This window comes from Spea bombifrons, chromosome 5, assembly GCF_027358695.1.
Source record: "Spea bombifrons isolate aSpeBom1 chromosome 5, aSpeBom1.2.pri, whole genome shotgun sequence".
In the NCBI taxonomy this organism is placed as follows: Eukaryota; Metazoa; Chordata; class Amphibia; order Anura; family Pelobatidae; genus Spea; species Spea bombifrons.
In genome coordinates this window covers 48,111,403-48,131,839 of record NC_071091.1, presented here as the reverse complement: position 1 = coordinate 48,131,839, position 20,437 = coordinate 48,111,403, and the positions used below count along the sequence as shown (strand labels likewise).

At 41.2% G+C, this 20,437-nt stretch overlaps 1 protein-coding gene across 2 annotated transcripts in view; it reads right to left on the bottom strand.

Annotated features, from left to right (window-relative positions):
• Nucleotides 1-8,506: 8,506 nt before the first annotated feature.
• Nucleotides 8,507-20,437, bottom strand: part of CRTAP (cartilage associated protein) — a 106,912-nt gene continuing 94,981 nt past the window's right edge. For both annotated transcript variants that reach the window (XM_053467166.1, XM_053467165.1), the window contains 6 exons: nucleotides 20,243-20,392; nucleotides 15,378-15,549; nucleotides 14,699-14,827; nucleotides 14,074-14,219; nucleotides 12,362-12,445; nucleotides 8,507-10,178 (listed from right to left, as the gene is read on the bottom strand). In XM_053467166.1, coding sequence (XP_053323141.1) covers nucleotides 10,128-10,178; nucleotides 12,362-12,445; nucleotides 14,074-14,219; nucleotides 14,699-14,827; nucleotides 15,378-15,549; nucleotides 20,243-20,392 — 732 coding nt within the window. In that variant the 3' untranslated portion in view covers nucleotides 8,507-10,127. The remainder of the gene's footprint in view (nucleotides 10,179-12,361; nucleotides 12,446-14,073; nucleotides 14,220-14,698; nucleotides 14,828-15,377; nucleotides 15,550-20,242; nucleotides 20,393-20,437) is intronic.

Sequence of the window (20,437 nt, the reverse complement as noted above, 5' to 3'; positions counted from 1 at the left end):
TGTGGATTGTGAGTCTTCCTTTCTTGTTTCAGTAGATTCCATTATTTTGGTAACAAATTACCACAGCCTGCTGAAGTAGGTGTGCATCTTTTTCCCTCCTACCACTTTCAGAATCTACCATGCCTCCATCCTGTTCCATTAACTTCTTTGAGGTTGATCCTATTGGGCAACTATTCCACACTGGGTAATCCATGCAGACAGAAAATCTCTCTAATGAACAGGGTGGCTGTGTCCGTGGCTGAAGGGAGGTGTCTGTACGGAATGAAATGACCCATTTACGTAAAACGGTCAACCACCACCAACAATGTAGTCAGGTGGTTGGATGGAGGAAGATAAGTAATAAAGTCCATAGATATGTTTGTCCATGGTTTTGAAGGAACTGGGAGAGGTCGCAAAAGGCCAGCGGGTCGTTTGGGTAGTTCTTTAGCACGAGCGCATGTAGGGCAGGAGGAAACAAATGTTTTTACATCCTCTCTTAATGTTGGCTGCAATAAAATGTGTGGGAGATAAAACTATGTCCGGATCCGAAGAGAGTGTAGCAGGAGCTTCATACCTGAGTTGAAAACGAGTGAAAAGCAAAGACCACCTCGCCAACCGAGGTTGAAGGCATTTAGCGGAGCGTAGGTATTCCAAATTTTTATGATCAGAAAATACGGTGACGGGGTAGATGGCGCCATTCCTCCAGGGCCAGTTTGATAGCTAATAATTCCCGCTCCCCTACACAATAGTTCCATTCGGCTGGGGAGAGAGACTGGGAAAAGTAGGCTACTGGGTGAAGTTGTCAGTGTGATTCTTGTCGTTGGGATAATACGGCACCAACAGCAGTGTCGGAGGCCTCCACTTCCAAAGTATAAGGGCTTTGGTGGTTTGGCATCTGGAGAATAAGTGCTGAGATAAATTTATTTTTAAGGCAGTCGAAGGCTTTCTGTGCAGCATCGGTCCATGCGAATCTCATATTCTTAGAGGTAAGGGCGGTGATAGGTTGCACAAGTTTGGAGAAGTCTCAGATAAACTTGCGGTAGTAGTTGGCAAAACTGACAAATCTCTGTACCCCCTTCCGATCTGTAGGAGGCGACCAGTGCAGAATAGCTTGGATTTTCGTAGGATCCATTTGGATATTGGTGGGTGAAAGGACTTAGCCCAAACATTCAATAGTTTGGACCTCGAACGCACATTTCTCAAGCTTAGCGTACAGTCCATTTCATCTAAGCCTTGTAAGTACTTGACATACGTGTTCCCGGTGTATCTCTAGAGATGGGGGAAAAAACTAAAATGTCATCTAGATATACTATAACATATTGATCCAGGATGTCGCGGAAAATGTAATTGATGAAATGCTGGAAGGTAGCAGGAGCGTTACACAATCCAAATGGCATCACAAGGTATTCGAAGTGTCCGTAACGACATCTGAAAGCAGTTTTCCATTCATCCCCCTTGCGGATTCTCACCAGATTGTATGCCCCCCGTAAGTCAATCTTAGTGAATTTTAGTGAATTTCTAATATAGGTGTGACGGGACCGACCTGTACCCCGACTGGGTACTCCCGCCAAACGTTGCTTCCTCCTGACGGGACACCAACAAGTAACCCCTTCAGCACCGGGCACAACCAGCGTTGTAGATAGAAGGGGGGATGTTGCTGCACCGTAGCTGCATTGGCACTGTGGCTATCCGAAGCTTAGCTACACAGCGAGGCTACTGATGTTGAGGTGAAAACAGGACTCATTTATTAAAGACAAATACAGAGTTATATATACACAAGTAAGAAAAGGGGCAAGACAAATATCACATGATCTAATTACCATGTCAAGAAGGAAATAATTAGATCAAATCCTGCAACACAATAGGATGACACGAGACATAAATAATTACATTTATTGGGGACGTAGACGTGGAATGACGATAGACATATAATTGGCTTAAGACAGACAATGGCCAGGACACAGGGATAACAGGAGCTCACAGGATTAACAGCTACCTGTTACGTAATTGATAGTTAGGTATGCAGCAGTGACACCTAGTCATACCTACAGGGGGTCTTAAGACAAGGGCTAACTCACACAATAACAGGGGAAACACTTCACACCTATACAATTAACAATGCTAAGACAATCAGCCTTCTTCCTACCACAGGATGTCCAGCTGACATTACAGTTTTGAGACACTGAGTGCTAAAACATGGGGAACATCAGCAGAAACTGAACCCCTGTATCCACACACAGAAGTCTCTATAAGGCCTGGGCCCATAGTCGATAGGGAGGAGGCTAGCTCTCAGGCCTCTCCAGGGACCCCAGTGATGGAGGGTTCTGTCACACTTCTCACCCTTCCAAATAGGACTGACACAGGAAGAAACCCCAAACGGGTTGACTCCGTAGTCAGTTAGTTCACTTAGCGCATCAATGCCCTCCCGAAACTGGTGCTCCAAATAATCTGCCCCTTCAAGAGCAGTACTCCCCCGCCCAACCTCTCCAGAAAAATATAACTGCCGCTGTAGAGAAGTGCCTACAGTACCTTCTCTCTGGAATCTTCCCAGTCGCTGGGGAGTGATGATGCCTGCATCTTCTCCCTGGTGCTCTTGTTGCCGCTGTGGTGATGGGTTGGCAGCGCCATCTCCCAGGTCATCTGTCTGCCGCTGGGAAGGAGGGACGACACCCTCGGCTCCCTGAACTGGGATCTGCGGCTGGGAAGAGGGGACCGGTTCCTCCACTTCCGAATCTGTGAGCTGCTGCTGGGGAGACTGGCCGCCTGCGCCATCTCCTGTGCACTCACTTGGCCGCTGGGGTGTGATGCCGCCTGCACCCCCTCCTTGATGCTCCTTCTGCTGCTGGGAACATGGGCCGGCTGTGCCGTCTCCCGGCTCATCCGTCAGCCGCTGGGGAGGAGGGACGACACTCTCAGCTCCCTCAACTGGGATCTGCCGCTGGGGAGGGAGAACAGGTTCCTCCGCTCCCAGAGTTGTGAGCTGCCGCTGGGGAGACTGGCCGGCTCCACCATCACCTGGACACTCACCCACCTGCTGGGGAGATGAGCCGACTGCGCTGTCTCCCGGGTCATCCAACATCCGCTGGGGAGGAGGGACAGTACCCTCCACTCCCATGTGGTCCTGCTGCCACTGGGGAGATGAGCCGGCTGCGCCGTCTTCCAGGTCATCCGTCAGCTGCTGGGGAGGAGGGACGATACCCTCAGCTCCCTCAACTGGGATCTGCCACTGGGGAGATGAGCCGGCTGCGCTGTCTTCCGGGTCATCCAACAGCCGCTGAGGAGGAGGGAGGATACCCTCCACTCCCTCGTGCTCCTGCTGTCGGTGGGGAGATGGGCCGGCTGCCGCATCTCCCTGGATTCCTGTTGCAGGTACGGGGCAGAAGCCAGGGGCTCTCCACCCTGTTGTCAGCGCTTCAGCTGGGGGGTATGGATCTGGGCGAACTACCCAGCATTTGGAGGACCCCGGTGTGAAGACCGCAGCCTCATCTACCCATCCAGGGTTAACATCCTCGTATGAACAGTCAACAAAATCCATGGACACTGGGGCATACTGCTGAACATGGTCGAACAACTCTTGATATGCCTGTTCCAGTTCCCATTCTTGTGTGACCAAATAATCCAGGTCAGCCCACAGCTCGGCCACATATGGGATAGCCTCTGCCCTGCGCTCCTGGATGTCTTCCCCCCGGCACTCCGATGTACTTCCGAAGTCGGGATCCTTTTCTATGCTTTCCAATAGTAGCCCCGGGCCGCCGAAGCCATAGCCCTCTTTAGGACCTTTATCCTCCAGCCCCGGGCATAGCTGTGCTGCGTACCACTGCAGAGCCCTATATCCATCATCCAACCTCAGCTCTGTCTGGACCAGCACCTCCAACTCGGCCACCCATTCCTCTTTGGGCTGCTCTCCCAGCAACGGCATTCGTGCCTCCAGCTGGAACCAGTGAATGTCCTCGCTGGTTAGGAGGCACTTACCCTGGTATTCCTGTTCCCATTGCAGAGTCTCCCACCAGAGTTGCCGACGGATATGATCACTCCACCGCAGCTCGTCCTCAGCCGATACAGGTCCGTTGTGTTGGGCCCATGCCTCCTGCATACGCCATCTGAACTCCAGTTCCATAGCTGAGGATCCTGACGTTGCTCCTACTCTGCCCGAAGGGTGACCAATCCTGGTGGTGGTTTGGATGTCCCGTTTGGAAGAAAATATCCCGCCGCTTGCCACCAATGTGACGGGACCGACCTGTACCCCGACTGGGTACTCCCGCCAAACGTTGCTTCCTCCTGACGGGACACCAACAAGTAACCCCTTCAGCGCCGGGCAGAACCAGCGTTGTAGATAGAAGGGGGGATGTCGCTGCACCGTAGCTGCATTGGCACTGTGGCTATCCGAAGCTTAGCTACACAGCGAGGCTACAGCCCACCCCAAACATCAGTCAACACTCATGTTGAGGTGAAAACAGGACTCATTTATTAAAGACAAATACAGAGTTATATATACACAAGTAAGAAAAGGGGCAAGACAAATATCACATGATCTAATTACCATGTCAAGAAGGAAATAATTAGATCAAATCCTGCAACACAATAGGATGACACGAGACATAAATAATTACATTTATTGGGGACATAGACGTGGAATGACGATAGACATATAATTGGCTTAAGACAGACAATGGCCAGGACACAGGGATAACAGGAGCTCACAGGATTAACAGCTACCTGTTATGTAATTGATAGTTAGGTATGCAGCAGTGACACCTAGTCATACCTACAGGCGGTCTTAAGACAAGGGCTAACTCACACAATAACAGGGGAAACACTTCACACCTATACAATTAACAATGCTAAGACAATCAGCCTTCTTCCTACCACAGGATGTCCAGCTGACATTACAGTTTTGAGACACTGAGTGCTAAAACATGGGGAACATCAGCAGAAACTGAACCCCTGTATCCACACACAGAAGTCTCTATAAGGCCTGGGCCCATAGTCGATAGGGAGGAGGGTGGCTCTCAGGCCTCTCCAGGAACCCCAGTGATGGAGGGTTCTGTCACAATAGGTTCTAGGCTTTAAGTTGAATAGAATTTGGCATGACGTAATGAAGGACCGATATTTTTTACGGTCCCCCGAGAATCTCTCCGGAAGGGGAACCTGTGGTTCGAGGGCCGAAGCTCCTTCCAGGATAGGTGCCTGAGGGGCCATGACTGGTTCGGCTGGAGCAGGTCCAGTCTTAGGGGTGTGCGACCTGTGCTGCCATGGCAACAGGGGCGCCGGCCGGGACTTAAATTAAAACATCGTTTTTTTTTACTTTATTTAACATCCTCCATACTCTGTCCCCGAGCATGACGTCATTCAGGCGTGTTCCCCGGCGCCTCCACTAGGGGACGCATAAAGCTTGTTGAAGGCGTGCGCACGCGCCCCTAGAGGCAGTCACGCTGGCTGTGGAGGAGGAAGAAGGTGTGTTGTGGGATCCGGTACCCGCGACTAGTGGGTACTCCGGTGAGTGACTTCGTCAGGGTCCGGAGCTCGGACCCTGACACTCAGCCAAGTTTGGGGCCCCACCAAGTTGGGGGCCCCATGCTTGGCTGCAGGGAAGCACCCAGCAGGGTCTTGTAACATGCATTACTTGACCCTGCAGTAGAGATACTGGTATCATAGAGCCTCTAGACATAGTGCAAGACCGGTACTGCATGCTGAGCACAGGCATATGATGTCATACTGTAGCTCAAACTGCTGAAAAGGTTAATGCTGGATCTGATAGAAAGGCGTCAGAACACACAGTGCATAACCCCGTCCACTGCCGAAAGCGCCTACAATGGGCACTTGAGCGTAAGAACCGGACCACAGAGCAATGGAAGATGGTGGCCTCTGCAGGTGAAACTCTGCATTTCGATTTCGTCTCTGTTGTTTTATTTCAAATCCATTGTGGTGTAAAATCCTGAAAATTGTGTGCCAGATGGGAATGTCACAAGAAGTACAAGATGGAAGCCCTTCTAATAATTTTGGGTGTATCCCATAAGGTCCCATTCATTTGTCTGTTTTAGACTTTGGATAGCTCAAGTAGAACTACTTCCTCTGTAAACACAGCTGTGTCACATGTCACCCCATATCTCTTGTTTAACAAGGGTCCCTCAACATCATCTTCTTGTGTAAAAACAGAACAGAGATCACAGAGTGATCCGGGCAGGGGGAATCGCAGGGAGGAGAGTGAGAAACCATTCTGAAAACCGAAACAAAGAAAAAGTGTTTTTTTTAACAAAAAAAAAATCACTAAAATAATACAATAAATAATAAAAGAAAAACAAAGTGAGCTAAGTGAAGTCATTGTGACATCACTGGCATTTATAACATGTTCAAGAGGTCCCTAAGACCTCTTACCATATTGCACTGATGCAATTTAAAAAACAAAATACTAAAAATTCAAAAAAAAATTAAAAATTCAAAAAAATTATAAAAAGGATAATAATTAAAAAAGAAAAAACCCTTACATCTCATTGCCCTAACACAACATCTAAAAAAGGTATAACCCTCCTACCCCGATTCACAACCCCCATACCCATTAGGTATTTCTGAAATCAGGACACTTGAATTGATAAACATGGAGTGGATTTTCCATCACTTTACCTAATTTTGTGAGGATACAGAGGGGAAAATATATAAAAAGAAAATTACTAAATTTATCATCCTTCATTTTCAGCTAATTATGTAACTGTGGTATCAAAAGAAAGCTCTATCTCTCCTTGAAAAACCAATATATAGTTTACATGGGTACACTATTCCAAGGAAAGGAGAATAATTGCTGAACCGACCGCAAAAATGGCAAAATTGCTCTGGGCTTTGAGTTACCAAATACCCCTGGAACTGAAGGGGTTAAAGAAGTCTCCAATGTGGAATAGTACCTTTGCAATAAAAGGAGAATCAGCTTACCTGTTATCCCATTAAAATACATGTACAGGCATACTATATATTTATATGTACAACATCTATTGATGTAAAACATGTAGGCAGGGAAAACAAGATATGTATTTTGGACAACCTTAAAAAGTCAATAAACATCAAATGATGTGTTCTTGTACAGAGGGGGTGCATGGACTGGCAACAAAAAGAAATGAGCAGTTCTGAAAATCAGAATTTCTTGATTTGATCATATCATGAACACTGTACAGTTCAAATACCCACAGTAGACCATTCATTTCACTGATTTCAAGAAAAAGAAGCCGCTGTTTATAGAATGCCAGAAAACCAAATGCTCAGGCAGCTGCAAAGAAGGATTAGTTGTGGCTTTTCCTCACTGACTTGCTAGGGACGATATTAAATGGGAATGTTTTTTCTGGCCCTAATGTTTTCTCTTCACAGTCCAAGTATTGATTCATTTTCTTTCCAGATGACGTAGTTAAGTTTTACTAAGATACAGTAGTTTTGATGCTACGAAATCAGTTTATTTTTATTGGCTGTCACAATAAAAAATCTTTTACATGAATTTGCATGTTTACAGGAATGTAAACACAACCCTACAATTTAGAGTGCTTTTGATGGGAGTACAAGTTTCCGCTCTTCTTAATACGCATATGTAGCATCCTGGAAAAACTTTATATATTGTGACAGAGTTTATGGGTGAGTTGTAAACGGAATGTATTTGAGACCCAGAATCCTCCATAGCCTATACCCCTTCACCTGCTCCTAATTAGCAATTGATGAGACTAACTAGCCAGCATCAGAGCTGAGGATCAGTATGAAGTCTAATCTGCTGAGAGCAGGTTGGGTGGTGAAAACTATCCAATTTGTTGGTTAGTAAATTTAAATTTCATAATACTGCATGTTTAGTCAGTGCTCAGTCATAGTTTTGGGCTTTTTATTATGGATTTAACCATTAGGAATCCTGCCTGTTTATAGCATTGCTGGATTATCCAGAACTGTGGTTTGCTCAAAATAAACCTACACCATTCTTAACTTTGGGGACTTTTTGTGTATAATTATCCTAGAAGGCCGTGCTTTCTACCCATCCAGGGGTGTCCTGTGTGTGGAGCTGTGTCACAAAATAAATACAACACACACACTATTTATACATACATATACATATAATCACACATTAGTCCACATAAATACCTTCAGATGTTGTAGCAAAAGAAGTTACAAAAGCCCCCCCATCATGCAGTAAGTAAAATAAAATACACTAGGGCATGCCTCAATCCTGCTCTAATTTAACAAAAAGGCAAAGTTTCCTGGGCACTTTAGGAATTTTAGACCAAACAAGCAGATAAGGATGTAATGAACAACAAGTATAAGTCGTCAATTCTGAACAAATACATCATAGTTTAAAATTATGTTTGTCTATAAGCAAGGCATTTGTAAATGGTGTGCTACCTCTCTGACAGCTTGCAGTGAATAGTTACCCAGCAATTTGTAACTAAATTATACTTTATCAGCAGGGGTTGGTGGCAAAAGTGCCAATAATTTTCACCATCCTTGTAAGCACAGTCCCTAGCCCCCCCATCGAAAAAAACCAAACAAGAAAAAACATAACAGTTGGTTTAACAAAAATAGTGGCTTTACATTTCAATGCTTTAATTATTTCATCAAAGCTAAAACAATGAGCTTTTGACAAATCATTTCACTCAAAAATGCATATGGTAGCAGCTACTGAGTTAACAGTGTTTTACCTTAATTCATGGCTGTATCATGAGATGCCGGAATATCTAGCATACAATACTATGGGAACATAAAAATTAAATGTACCCTCTGGTAACATTAGAAGATTAAAGTCCGCCACCAGAAAAGAACGCAACTTTAGAATAAATGTTCTTGTATAGAATAAACCAAGCATTATCACCTTAGGCATCCATAATATTGCAGTGTAGGCCGCCTTTCATTGAATGTTGGTTGCCTACCATGCAATACTTCTGGTTCCCACCTGGTAACATACACCAACTGAAAAGCCAGTGCCAGTGGCCAGTTATACCTGGGCCTGCAACTCTCTGTAAACAGTTATCAAGGTTGTCTACAAATAATAAAGTCTCGGGGCAAAGATTTGAAAATTAATTGCACCTCATCTACCTAAATAGAAGAATGAAGTCTGCCCCGGGGTTCAATATGATATAAAGAAAGTTTGTGTGCTTTCATGCCCACGTTGAGGTCCTTGAAACCTTTTACATCCTGAAATGTAAAGGGTTTCCTTTGTCTGTATTTGTCTGATAATGAATAGACTGAGATAAAGCTGTTAATCCTAACAAAAAGTATGAATATATACATATGTAGTAACAGGCATTTATTTTAATGTTTCAGATAATAAACAATGGTTGTTAAATTTACATACCTCACAATAAAAAGGAGTCCTGGTTTTATTTAAATTGATCCCAGATAACCACAAACCAAGATGCAAAAATGCCTTACCAAAAAGTACACAATACCTGCCAGTTTAGTTGCTCCTCCCAGTTTCTTATTCTATGCCTACCCTGCATGAGGCACAAAAATTCAATTAAATGCTTAACATGTTTAAAAAAAAAAAAAAAGAAATATATAACGTTTTCCATGCTTTCTGCATTTTCTGTAAGTTGGAAAAATAAAAATGATTATTCAGAACTCACATTTGTGCTATTATGCAGAGCTCGTACAGCAGAAGAACACATCATATACAATAGCTGGGAAGAAGTACTGGTATGTTGTTGCAAGCAAGAATTGAAACAATGTACTTAAGAGTCCAATGCATTTTTTTCCTGAGTTGTTACATCCTCTGAAACATCACTTTAGACATCATCAAGCAGAATGAGCATCGGCAAAAAACACGAAACAAACTATAGTCTTTTGGATTTTGAAATCCCGACAAACCATGTGGGGATGTATGCAAGGTAAATAAAAATACAAACCATCGCTCATCTAGATATATCTTAAAAAAACAAACAAAAAAACATATGACTATCCTCATATACAGACATTTACAATTTAAATTGTTATTATGTTACTGATTACACATGGCAGATGAGTTTTAAAACGATATTCAATTTTTTCTGTGTATACTTGTTGGTAAGTTCCATAAATACCGGTAAAAAGGTAAAACAATACAAACTCAATGCAAATAAAATAATAACAATGAAAACGTATAAAGCCAGTGCATGCTGCCAGCCCACAGATGTCAGAGGTGGGAAAAAAATTCTTCAATATGCATTTTCCTCCAAAAGTTCATCAAGATATTGTACGACTATCCCCTGTGAACAAAGGAATAAATAACACACTTTAAAGTAAAAAAGTAACTTGTAAAAATGTAAATCTGTTGTATTACTCCCATTATGCAAAGTTACATCAGAAGTGCAACCATAAAGGTGGATTTTCCTCAAATCATACATTTTACAGTTCAGTAGTTTCAATAAATCTCTGTTTTGATTAAAACAAACAGTATGCATATCTTAGCTTCCTGTTCACCAGATCGTCATTAGTAAATTTTTGTATGGTCTTTATTTCCACATTCGTAATTTAAGTATGAATTTACAGCTCCTGGTATGTGTCACTGCTAAACACCTAATGTTCAGCAATATCTCGAGTACAGTGATACGAGCCATGCATAGGCTTGTCGGGTTGTTTGGGGGGCAAACAAAATCACATTCGGGACATGCACATCTAAGTTTTTAAACTTGGAATTTGGGCATCTGGTCATACTGCTCCCATGTGCTATTTTGAAACTTTTGAATAGGGTAGTATTTTTCATACTTATGACTTTTGGGTTTTTGGGACCTTTTAGATGTTGTGTTAGGGCAATGGTGTGTTAGGGCAATGGGATGTAAGGTTTTATTTTCCCCTTTATTGTTTATTTTTTTATTTATTGTATTATTTTAATGATTTTTTTAATTCTTATTCTTTTTTGTTTGTTTCATTTCTCAGAATCCGACAACATGGTTTCTCACTCTCCTCCCTACAATCCCCTGCACGATCCCACTGATCTCTAGTGTGTCTGTGATCAGAGCCTCATTGGAGCGATCAGATATCCCAGCAAGGTCTAGACAGACCCTGCAGGGGATATCCTGTCCTCCGATAACCTTCTGGGTGAGGTCAGTCGTGACGCAATCCAGAAGGGAACGAATTTGGGAAGCAGAAAGCCAGCAATGCTGGCTTCTGCTGATAGGGGAGAGTCCAGGCTGTCAAACGACAGCCTGATCTCCCGTGTAGCAGCAGGAATGTGTCCCTGCCACTGCAAGAAGGTCAGCACGTACCGGTACGTCCATAGGGGTCTGAAGGGGTTAATCAACAAACTGGGTGTTCCGCGAGGAGTAAAAACGCGAGGAGTAAAAACGTAAAAAAGACTGATTGCCTTGGAATAACGCTCCCGATTGCCGTCTTCTCGGAAATTTATTCTACATGCATATGATGTGCTCGTTCTCGTAAGCATATTCATTTTACCTTTAGACTCCGATGCTGTGGTATACGTACAGTTCCACGCAATATATGTTTTGATTGAGACTTTATTGCCTATTTCTTTTCTACTATGGATTAAAATCCTTTTGTTTTTTCAAGTGGTTGTGACCAGTTGGACCATTTTTTTCACCAATATTTCTGCTATATGTTATGCTATGTATGTTTTATTTTTCATGTAAATTACCAACATCTATTTGAAAGAAGAAACAATATATATTGATACATGAGTATATTTATATTTTTTCACGGTGGTGTTTTTTTATTATTATTATTTATGATTCACATACTCCCCTACTCTAACCTGTTTCTAGACTTATCTATTTTTTGGGGTTTGTTTAAGGGAGACTGCCCTGAGTATTGGTTAGAATCTTTCTTGGTTTCTTGTAGAGCTTATAATTCACCTGATTTTAATCTTTTTGTCTTTAGTCCCCACATGCTTCTGGTGACAATCAATTCCGGTGCTCCCAATGTGCTTGTTACTACGCCACTGGCTTACATTTGTGTAACACATAAGTGAGAACTGATTTTACATGCATGCAATATGTTCCCGAGACACAGCTCCTTAGATACAAAACATGACATATTTAACAAAAGGGTACAGATGGAATAAATAGGAAAATTATTTTCCTTATTACAGTACAGGCAACAAGTTTGTGTTACATTTTAGTAGACCAGTCTATACAACAAGAAAGGCGAAAGACTCAGATCAAAGGATTTCACAAGAAGCATTGAGAGTGGACTGAATTACAGCCTTTCAAACTCTAGGTAACATAAATGTGATTTCCTCCGCTTTTCCATCACAGATCATTTGATTAATTCAATATTTTAACATGCTTATTACCAATTAACACCGGTCAATCATGAGAAATGTTGTTCATCGATGTCAAATTGCTTCTTGGTCAACCTTTTAAAATATCCTTCAAAATATTTTTTATCACAGGAAAATTAAGAAAACAGACATTATTATGGGGTAAAAAGTTACCTCGTCATCATCAACAATATGTTGCATGGCAAATTCATACAATTCGTTCTGCATGGTTGTGATGTTGTAGTAGAGAACTGCCTCCTATGATACAAATGAACAACATTTTAACAAATAAATTATATCTAATGGACTGGGCCCTACACTGTAAATAAAACTGAGAAGGGATTAAGCCTGAAGATCCACATCCAATGCATTTTATTTTTTTTAAACTGAATGCAGCCACATTTATTATACCAGGATGTTTTTCTAATTATAAAAAGGACATTATGAAAGTAGCGTTTTTCACGTTTCACGTTTTTAATATATATTGAACAATCAAAATTATGCACAAAAACTTTCTTTAAATCAGTGGACACAAACAGTTATATCCTCTATAATTATTCAGTCCATGGCTGAATAACATCCCTAAGGGACAGTTCATGCGCATAAAACGTAACTGTTCAAATAATTCTATATACCAACAACAAATTAATAAGGTTAACGATGAATTTATACAAAAAGGTTATCCAGAATCAATATTACAAAAAGCTTTGAGAGAGACCGAGATGGTAGAACGGACACATTTATTAACATCCAAAAAAAGGGACCCTAAGCACCTTAAATATATAGGTATACAGGTAGTCCAGAGAAATTGGAGAGGAGGAAATTTTATTAAAAAAGTTGGTCAGATTGAGATGAAGTGGGTCTATGTATTGAAAACACTACATCCTATGGGATTGAATCAGGATTTTGATCTATTTAATTTTTTAGATAAATTATTCCCTCATAAAATATGAAACTAATTTATTAATATATATGTATATGTGATTTTAGATATATATTTCTCATATATGCTTTTATATGTTTTAAATTATGTAATGTATATCTATTTATATTGGTATTTATACATGATCTTTATAAATATTCTACTAACATGTGAGAAACACTACATGCCCCATATGGATGGGTTTGATAGGTCTTTGAGCCAATTTCTAACTTATTATGATTAAAATGTTTTATAGTTAAGTGTGTTTTTAATTCATTCTCTTTGTGCAATATGGACATTGTTATAGATATTTTTATGGACACTTAAATATGAGTGCTGAATATGGACAAACTTTTATACATAATGCATTCTAATAATATTGGATTTAAACATCAGCTGCACATAAAGGGACTCCACCTGGCAGATTTAATGCAGCAGAGCATATAAGGATAATGAAGAGGAGGGACTGGTATGCATCTGAGGAAGCCTGATTGGGTGAAACGCGTTATGCAAATTGGCGACACGCCCACCTGGAAGTAGCACAAACTACACAGGCAAAGCATGGAACTTTGTTTGCTTGTTGCAAGCATATCGTTTTTTAGATTTTACTACTAATAAATTGCTATTTTTACTTTCAAATCCTCCTCTTCATTTTGACCTCCTGTATATCTTGAGCTGATGCTCATTAAGGAACAACAACATTGAGTGGAACACCACAAGCTGCTGTTTTCCAGAAACTATTGGATCCTATGATATTCCTACACAGACGCCCTATAGTTTGAGCAAACTTGGTTGCTCAAAAGATTGTGAGTACCAATCTTATAGGAGGGTTAATATCTTTTGTATAAACAATATTATACTATTATCTATATGTTTCTTTTATTTTTCATGTGAACCTGCTGAGAGTCTCATAGAAGACATCACATGTGATCTTAGGAATTAAAAGTTTTGCTTATATTCTTACCGGTCTTGGTTTGAAGTTATCATCAGACAATCCCCATTTTTCCTTGTGGTACTGATAATACACCATGTTTTGTTTCATCACCTGGTCATCCTGATCAAAGAGTAGGTAGCTAGCCACACAAGGAGCTGCATTTTTAACATCATTCACTATAGAAAAAAAATCAAATGGAGGTAGAAGATATGGACAAAATAAATAATATTAAAAAAGAACTAAAGAAAATACATTGAAATTAGAAATGTTACTTTTTTTAGATTTTGTAACAATGTTTTTTGTTATTTAAGCCTTTTTTTGAGGAGGGAGAAACACTGTTTTACTGCATTACTGGTCTCAGGGCCCAAGAAGTTTTAGTCGGGTTTGGATAGACCCTCTGGGAACCTTTTTACATTTGGGACTGACAAAGCCAGGAGAGAATGCCTAAAATACCATTTTTGGTTTTTATTGTATTCACATTTTGGGGGATTGATAGGTTATTCTAATGTTTGTTGTTGTAGCATGTTTCAAGGCTATATGTTTTTAACTTTTGCACTGGTCAATCAGGGCAGTAACACTTAAGGGAATTCCCAATTGTATATATAAGTTATTGATCTTTAAATTAAGTAGTCAATTTAAAACAACATTCACTTACGTTTATAATAGGCAAACTGCAGATAGTGATACATAGTTGCCACAAATTTTTCCACAACATAGCCACCAATGACAGGTGTTAGCTGGGTTTCACATTTGATTTTGCATTTCAGTACCTCAATGTAGTGATCTGCAAAAATAAAATACACATACATGTTATATTGCACATACATGTGCACACCAAACAGTTGTGCATCAACTAAAAGTCACTTGCAGTAGTTCCCTACAAAGCATATACAATAACCTGAAATAGGGCTTCCACCTTCTTTGCTGAATAATCTTCTATGGTTACTCATGTTATTAGTGCTGGTTTATATTTACAGTAATGTGCATGGTACTAGTGGGTATAGTTGTGAGGCTGTGACAGCCTATTCCTGGTAACTAGTGACATATATTGGGGAAGTCCCCCTGCAACATTGGTGGAAGAGATGTTGACCATGGAGAGAGTGGCGCAGAAAATAAATACCTCTCTGCTGGTAGCTGGCTACAGTGATCCTTAGTCAAAGTAATCACTTCTAAATCTGAGATGTCATCCTTAATCAAAAGGATAACTTAAGTATTCAGAATGACTTTTATCTGCAATTGTCAATGAATAGCCACAGGCCAGCACATAATGAGTATGTTGTTGACACTTTAATAAATGTTCCATGTTAGTAAAATATAGTTAGAAGCTGAACAACCTGCTATGTTTGGATAAAAGTCTTTAAAATCTTTAATCTCCCGGGATCCTTCACAAGCAGCAATGCATTCTTCAAATGCCTTGAAAAAGTCCGGTAGTGCCAGCTCCATATCAGAAATAGAGGTTCTCCAATTCTCACCATTATATGCCCTCACCGACCTGATAAACAAGTTCTGTGAGAAAAAAAAGTTGATTACGTAAAATGGCGCATATTGATAGGTAAATAAAAAAAATTCCACGTCTCATTCAAAATATTTGTAGGCAAGAGATACGTTTTTCTTCAAGAAATGGGATGGAGACAGGTTAACAATGGGGCAAAAGTGGCATTTACACCAGTGTTATCGGTGGCAAGGTGCCTATTCTGCAGCATTCTGCAGAGACATAGAGGGACTCCATAGAGTATGGCCAGTAAGAAGCTCAAGTCAATTTAAATCACTAGTCAGCAAGACACGATTTAAATCATGAATTTTAAGTGTAAAGACTCATTTTTGCTGGTAAGTATAATCTTTAATATTTGCAACCGGATGAAGATTTCATATTTAGAATAACCTGTCAGATTAATAAAACCTCTATATCAGAACTGATTTTAGTTTAATAGGTTAATCGTCTGGTGGGAGGATGTTGTCCACCGACTACACAATCGGAGGGGCGAGCAAGAGGACATAACTGGAAGCGATGCCATTTTGGCGGAAGTTCACTGCAAGTTATGCCTCATCCTCCAATTCAGTGAGAGGACGTCACCAGAGGCACTGCCATTTTGGTGGAAGCTCGCTGTAGGTTATGACGAAGATAAAAGAAAGATGGTAGAAGTAGTGTCAGACTAAGCAACATATGGCCATATAGTGTAACAGAATCCCCAATATTATGCCTTAGATGGGTGCTTTTAAATTGTATTTGCTGGGTGTGCACTGTATTGTCTTGTTTTGTTGTGTTTACATGTTGGTCATTTCAGCAGCATCCCAGAATCTGAATGTGTATGCTTTTTAGGGTGAGTGGGTATATGTGTGTGTGTGTGTGTGTGTGTGTGTGTGTGTGTATATATATATATATATATATATATATATATATATATATATATATATATATATATATACACACATACATACATTCACACACACATACATACATACACTGGCCACTTTATTAGGTACACCTGTTCAATTGCTTGTTAATACAAATAGCTAATCAGCCAATCACATGGCAGCATATGTGGCCAAGACAACTTGCTTAAGTTCAAACTGAGCATCAGAATGGGGAAGAAAGAGGATTTAAGTGACTTTAAACGTGGCATGGTTGATGGTGCCAGACGGGCTGGTCTACTGGGATAATGCATAACCATCTCTAGGGTTTACAGTGCATGGTCTAAAAAAGAGAAAATATCCAATGATTGGCAGTTGTGTGGACAAAAATGCCTTGTTGATGTCAGAGATCAGAGGAGAATGGGCAGACTGGTTTGAGATGACAGAAAGACAACAGTAACTCAAATAACCACTCCTTACAACCAAGGTATACAGAATACCATCTCTGAACACACAACACTTCCATCCTTTCAGCTAAGAACAGGAAACTGAGGCTACAATTTTGGGATGTGGCAGAACGGGAGATTTGCATCATGGATATGCAGCCGACAAATCTCTGTGATGCCATCATGCCCATATGGACCAAAATCTCTGAGGAATGTTAACAGCACCTTGTATACAGTATGCCACGAAGAATGAAGGCAGTTATAAAGGCAATAGGGGGTCCAACTCGGTACTAGCAAGGTTTACCCAATAAAGCATTACACTATATTGAATGGTGAGTCTGCTGCTCCAAATGGCCTACTCGAATTCCGTGTTTCCCCAAGTATAAGACGCTCCCTTGCATAAGACGCACCTTAATTTTGGGGGCTGAAATTTTTAAAAAAATATATTACCTAAAGTTATTGTACTGACTGCCTGGGCATGTTATGAGTGTGAGCTGCTAGCAATGTTAGCAATCGCACTCCTATCATGCTCGGGTAGCCAGTACATGCATATCACTTTCAGCCTCCCTGTGCCCCCTACACACGGATCCATGCTAACACACACACATATATTAATTTACTCCCCCACCTTACCTGAACTCCAGATCTTCTGGTGCCGCTCACAGACTTCCGTGGGGGCCGCTGTTTCCCCCTGCATTGCTCGAGCAGGAACAGGAACTGAGCGGAGTCATGTGATACGATGTGCATTCACGTGATTCCACTGGGTTCCTGTGTCGCCGCGGCGGATCAAGAGACGCTGCTGAGCAAAACAGGTAAGCAGCAGGTCCCCTTTCTAGTAAAAAAAAAAAACAACAACTCTACCACCACTGTATAAGACGCACCCAATTTTTAGACCCCAAATTTTTCTAAAAAAGGTGCGTCTTATACATGGGGAAATACGGTAGTTACACTTAGCAGGTAATTTAATATGCATGTATAACTTTGGGAAAAAAAGCAATTACCTGCTGAGAACACTGCAGCTCCAAAACTCTAGCACACTGACCCCTACGGTTTGGGGTAGCTTTGACTGCTTAAAGCACAGGAATGAGCCCACTGTTACTGATGCATGGGTGATAGTGCCCCTTCCCAGTTTCTCATATGGCATATGCAAACACATAGACATGTGTCCACATGACTAGGCATCATGGGAGTTTAAATTCACAACTAACACCTGTCATATCATCTGCTGTTAACTACAGTTCACATGAGGCTCAGCCGGACATACTGCTTCCACGATGCTGGCTGAGAATCATGGTTAGTGCAGCCAGGTGTCCACCATAATGCTGACTGAGTATCATTGGAAGAGTAGTCGACAATAGCAGATTTTTTTTATAATTAAAAAAAAAAAAGCTAATGTTATGCTTCCTCCCAGGACCCTTACACACACCTGCCCATAAACACATATACACATACACTGCCCTTACACACACATATACATACACTACCCTTACACACACACATACACTGCCCTTACACACCTGTCCATACACACGCACACATACGCTGCCCTTACACACCTGCCGAAAAACACACATATAAACATATACATTGCCTTTACACACACCTGCCCATAAACATACACATACAGTGCCCTTACACACACACATATACACATACACTGCCTTTACACACATCTGCTCATAAACACACATATGCACATACAGTGCCCTTACACACAGCTTACAAATACCTATGCTACTCTTACACACACCTGTCCATACAGACACACAAGCTTACAAACACATACATTCATATACACTGCCATTACACCGCTTTCTCCCCATCTCTTACCTCTTCCATCATTCTTCTTCCTTCATTCTTCTTCCTTCATAATTCATCCTCCATCCTGTGGTGGGAGCACGAGGCCTATCACTTCAGACCTCTCTTTACTGCTCCCTCATCACTACGCGCAAGCTATTGCTGTAGAGCACAGGGATGATGTCATATCCCCACACTCGGCATTATTTACCGCCACGTAGTGATGAGGGAGCAGTAAAGCGAGGTCTGATGTGACAGACCTCGTGCTCCCTAATGTTGAGCCGACTAGAGGGAGATCGTGATCTCCCAACTAGTCCTGCAAGCGGTGCGCCCGATCAGCAGCACCTGCGGTAAGAACGGCTCTCGCCTCACCCTACCTCTGCCCCTGCAAAGCGGGACAAAGGTAGGGATAGGCGGGACAGAGACCAAAAATCGGGACTGTCCCTACCAAATCGGGACAGTTGGGGGGCATGGTAAGTGCCTTGGTTATGGGGGTGCCAGGGTAAAAGTATTGATGATAAATTCAGCAGTGCCTGTGTGGCTGACCATCTTTGGCATTCAGGAACAAATAAGTGCCAAGATCCAACACAGAACTAGAACGCAAGAGCATATCGTAATCTCTATAGGGTGATTTATAAATTTGTTGCACCATAATAAATATATACATTAGTAGATAGCTTACTATTATCATGCACAAGGGTATAACCGCAAACTAGCATTCTATAAAGATTCCTTAAATCCTATGTTCCTTACCTAGCACCATGCATTTTATTGGACTAAATAAAAGGGTAGAATATACACATTTATTGTATATTCTTATATTTATTACTGTTTATATATTCCTATCCCTGTATTGTGAGGAGGCTGTGGAGGGGGGTATAAGCACAGATGATGATGTAACGGCTCAGATGGTAAGGGAAATAAATGCGATAGACCTGTCATTTAACACGTATCCCACCCTTAAAATAGTTAGTAAATTACCATTTAAAATTGGTGTCTGTTTCATTAAAAAGTGATCAGCTGAGTTGGCCAGTCCTCAACTCCAGTCACATGTCATTGCATTGGGAGGGCATGTGACTTTACACTTTGTGTTTTTGTTATTGCCCTTCATACCTTGGTAGGGGTTAAATCTTAATTTAAAAAAATGTCCTAATGGAGGGATTTACTATCTGTGCTTCAGAGATGGCTTAAGATGGCAGACATTGCTGTACCCCTGGTTAAAGAGGGGGTTTGGGTGTCACCCATTTTTTTCATTTACTTGTAGTGGAAAGGGACTCACAAAAGTTCCAACACACATTTAAAAGTTGTAGGTAACTGAAGTTCCAGGTTTTCTTTTTCAGTACAGCTTCCTATGCAAGTTCCTATGCAACAGATCAGATATATTTTGTGGGGAAAAATGAATGGATTACTATAAATTAAATTAAATTACTTTTTATGTACAGTAAGCAACTCCCAATATAATCAATAATGTTTTGTAAATTCGGAAATATCTTCACTAAAACTATGATGAATTAAAATCAGCTATTTTGGAAGTTGAAATAGTTGAAAGGGTAATGCCAAGGTACAAACATCTTGCTCCATGATTTCATTTGACAACAACTTACCTCATAACTCTTGGTCTCTAAATCTTTGATATGCACCTCAGAATCAGGCATACTCTTATAATATGCCATGTTTCTCTTCATCATCTCATCCTCTGGGTGTACAAGCAGAAACGTATGAGCTGCAGCAATGGCTTTTGGCAGATTATTAGTCTAAAAATACACAAAAGCACAATATAAACGCTACCATGTAGTCTT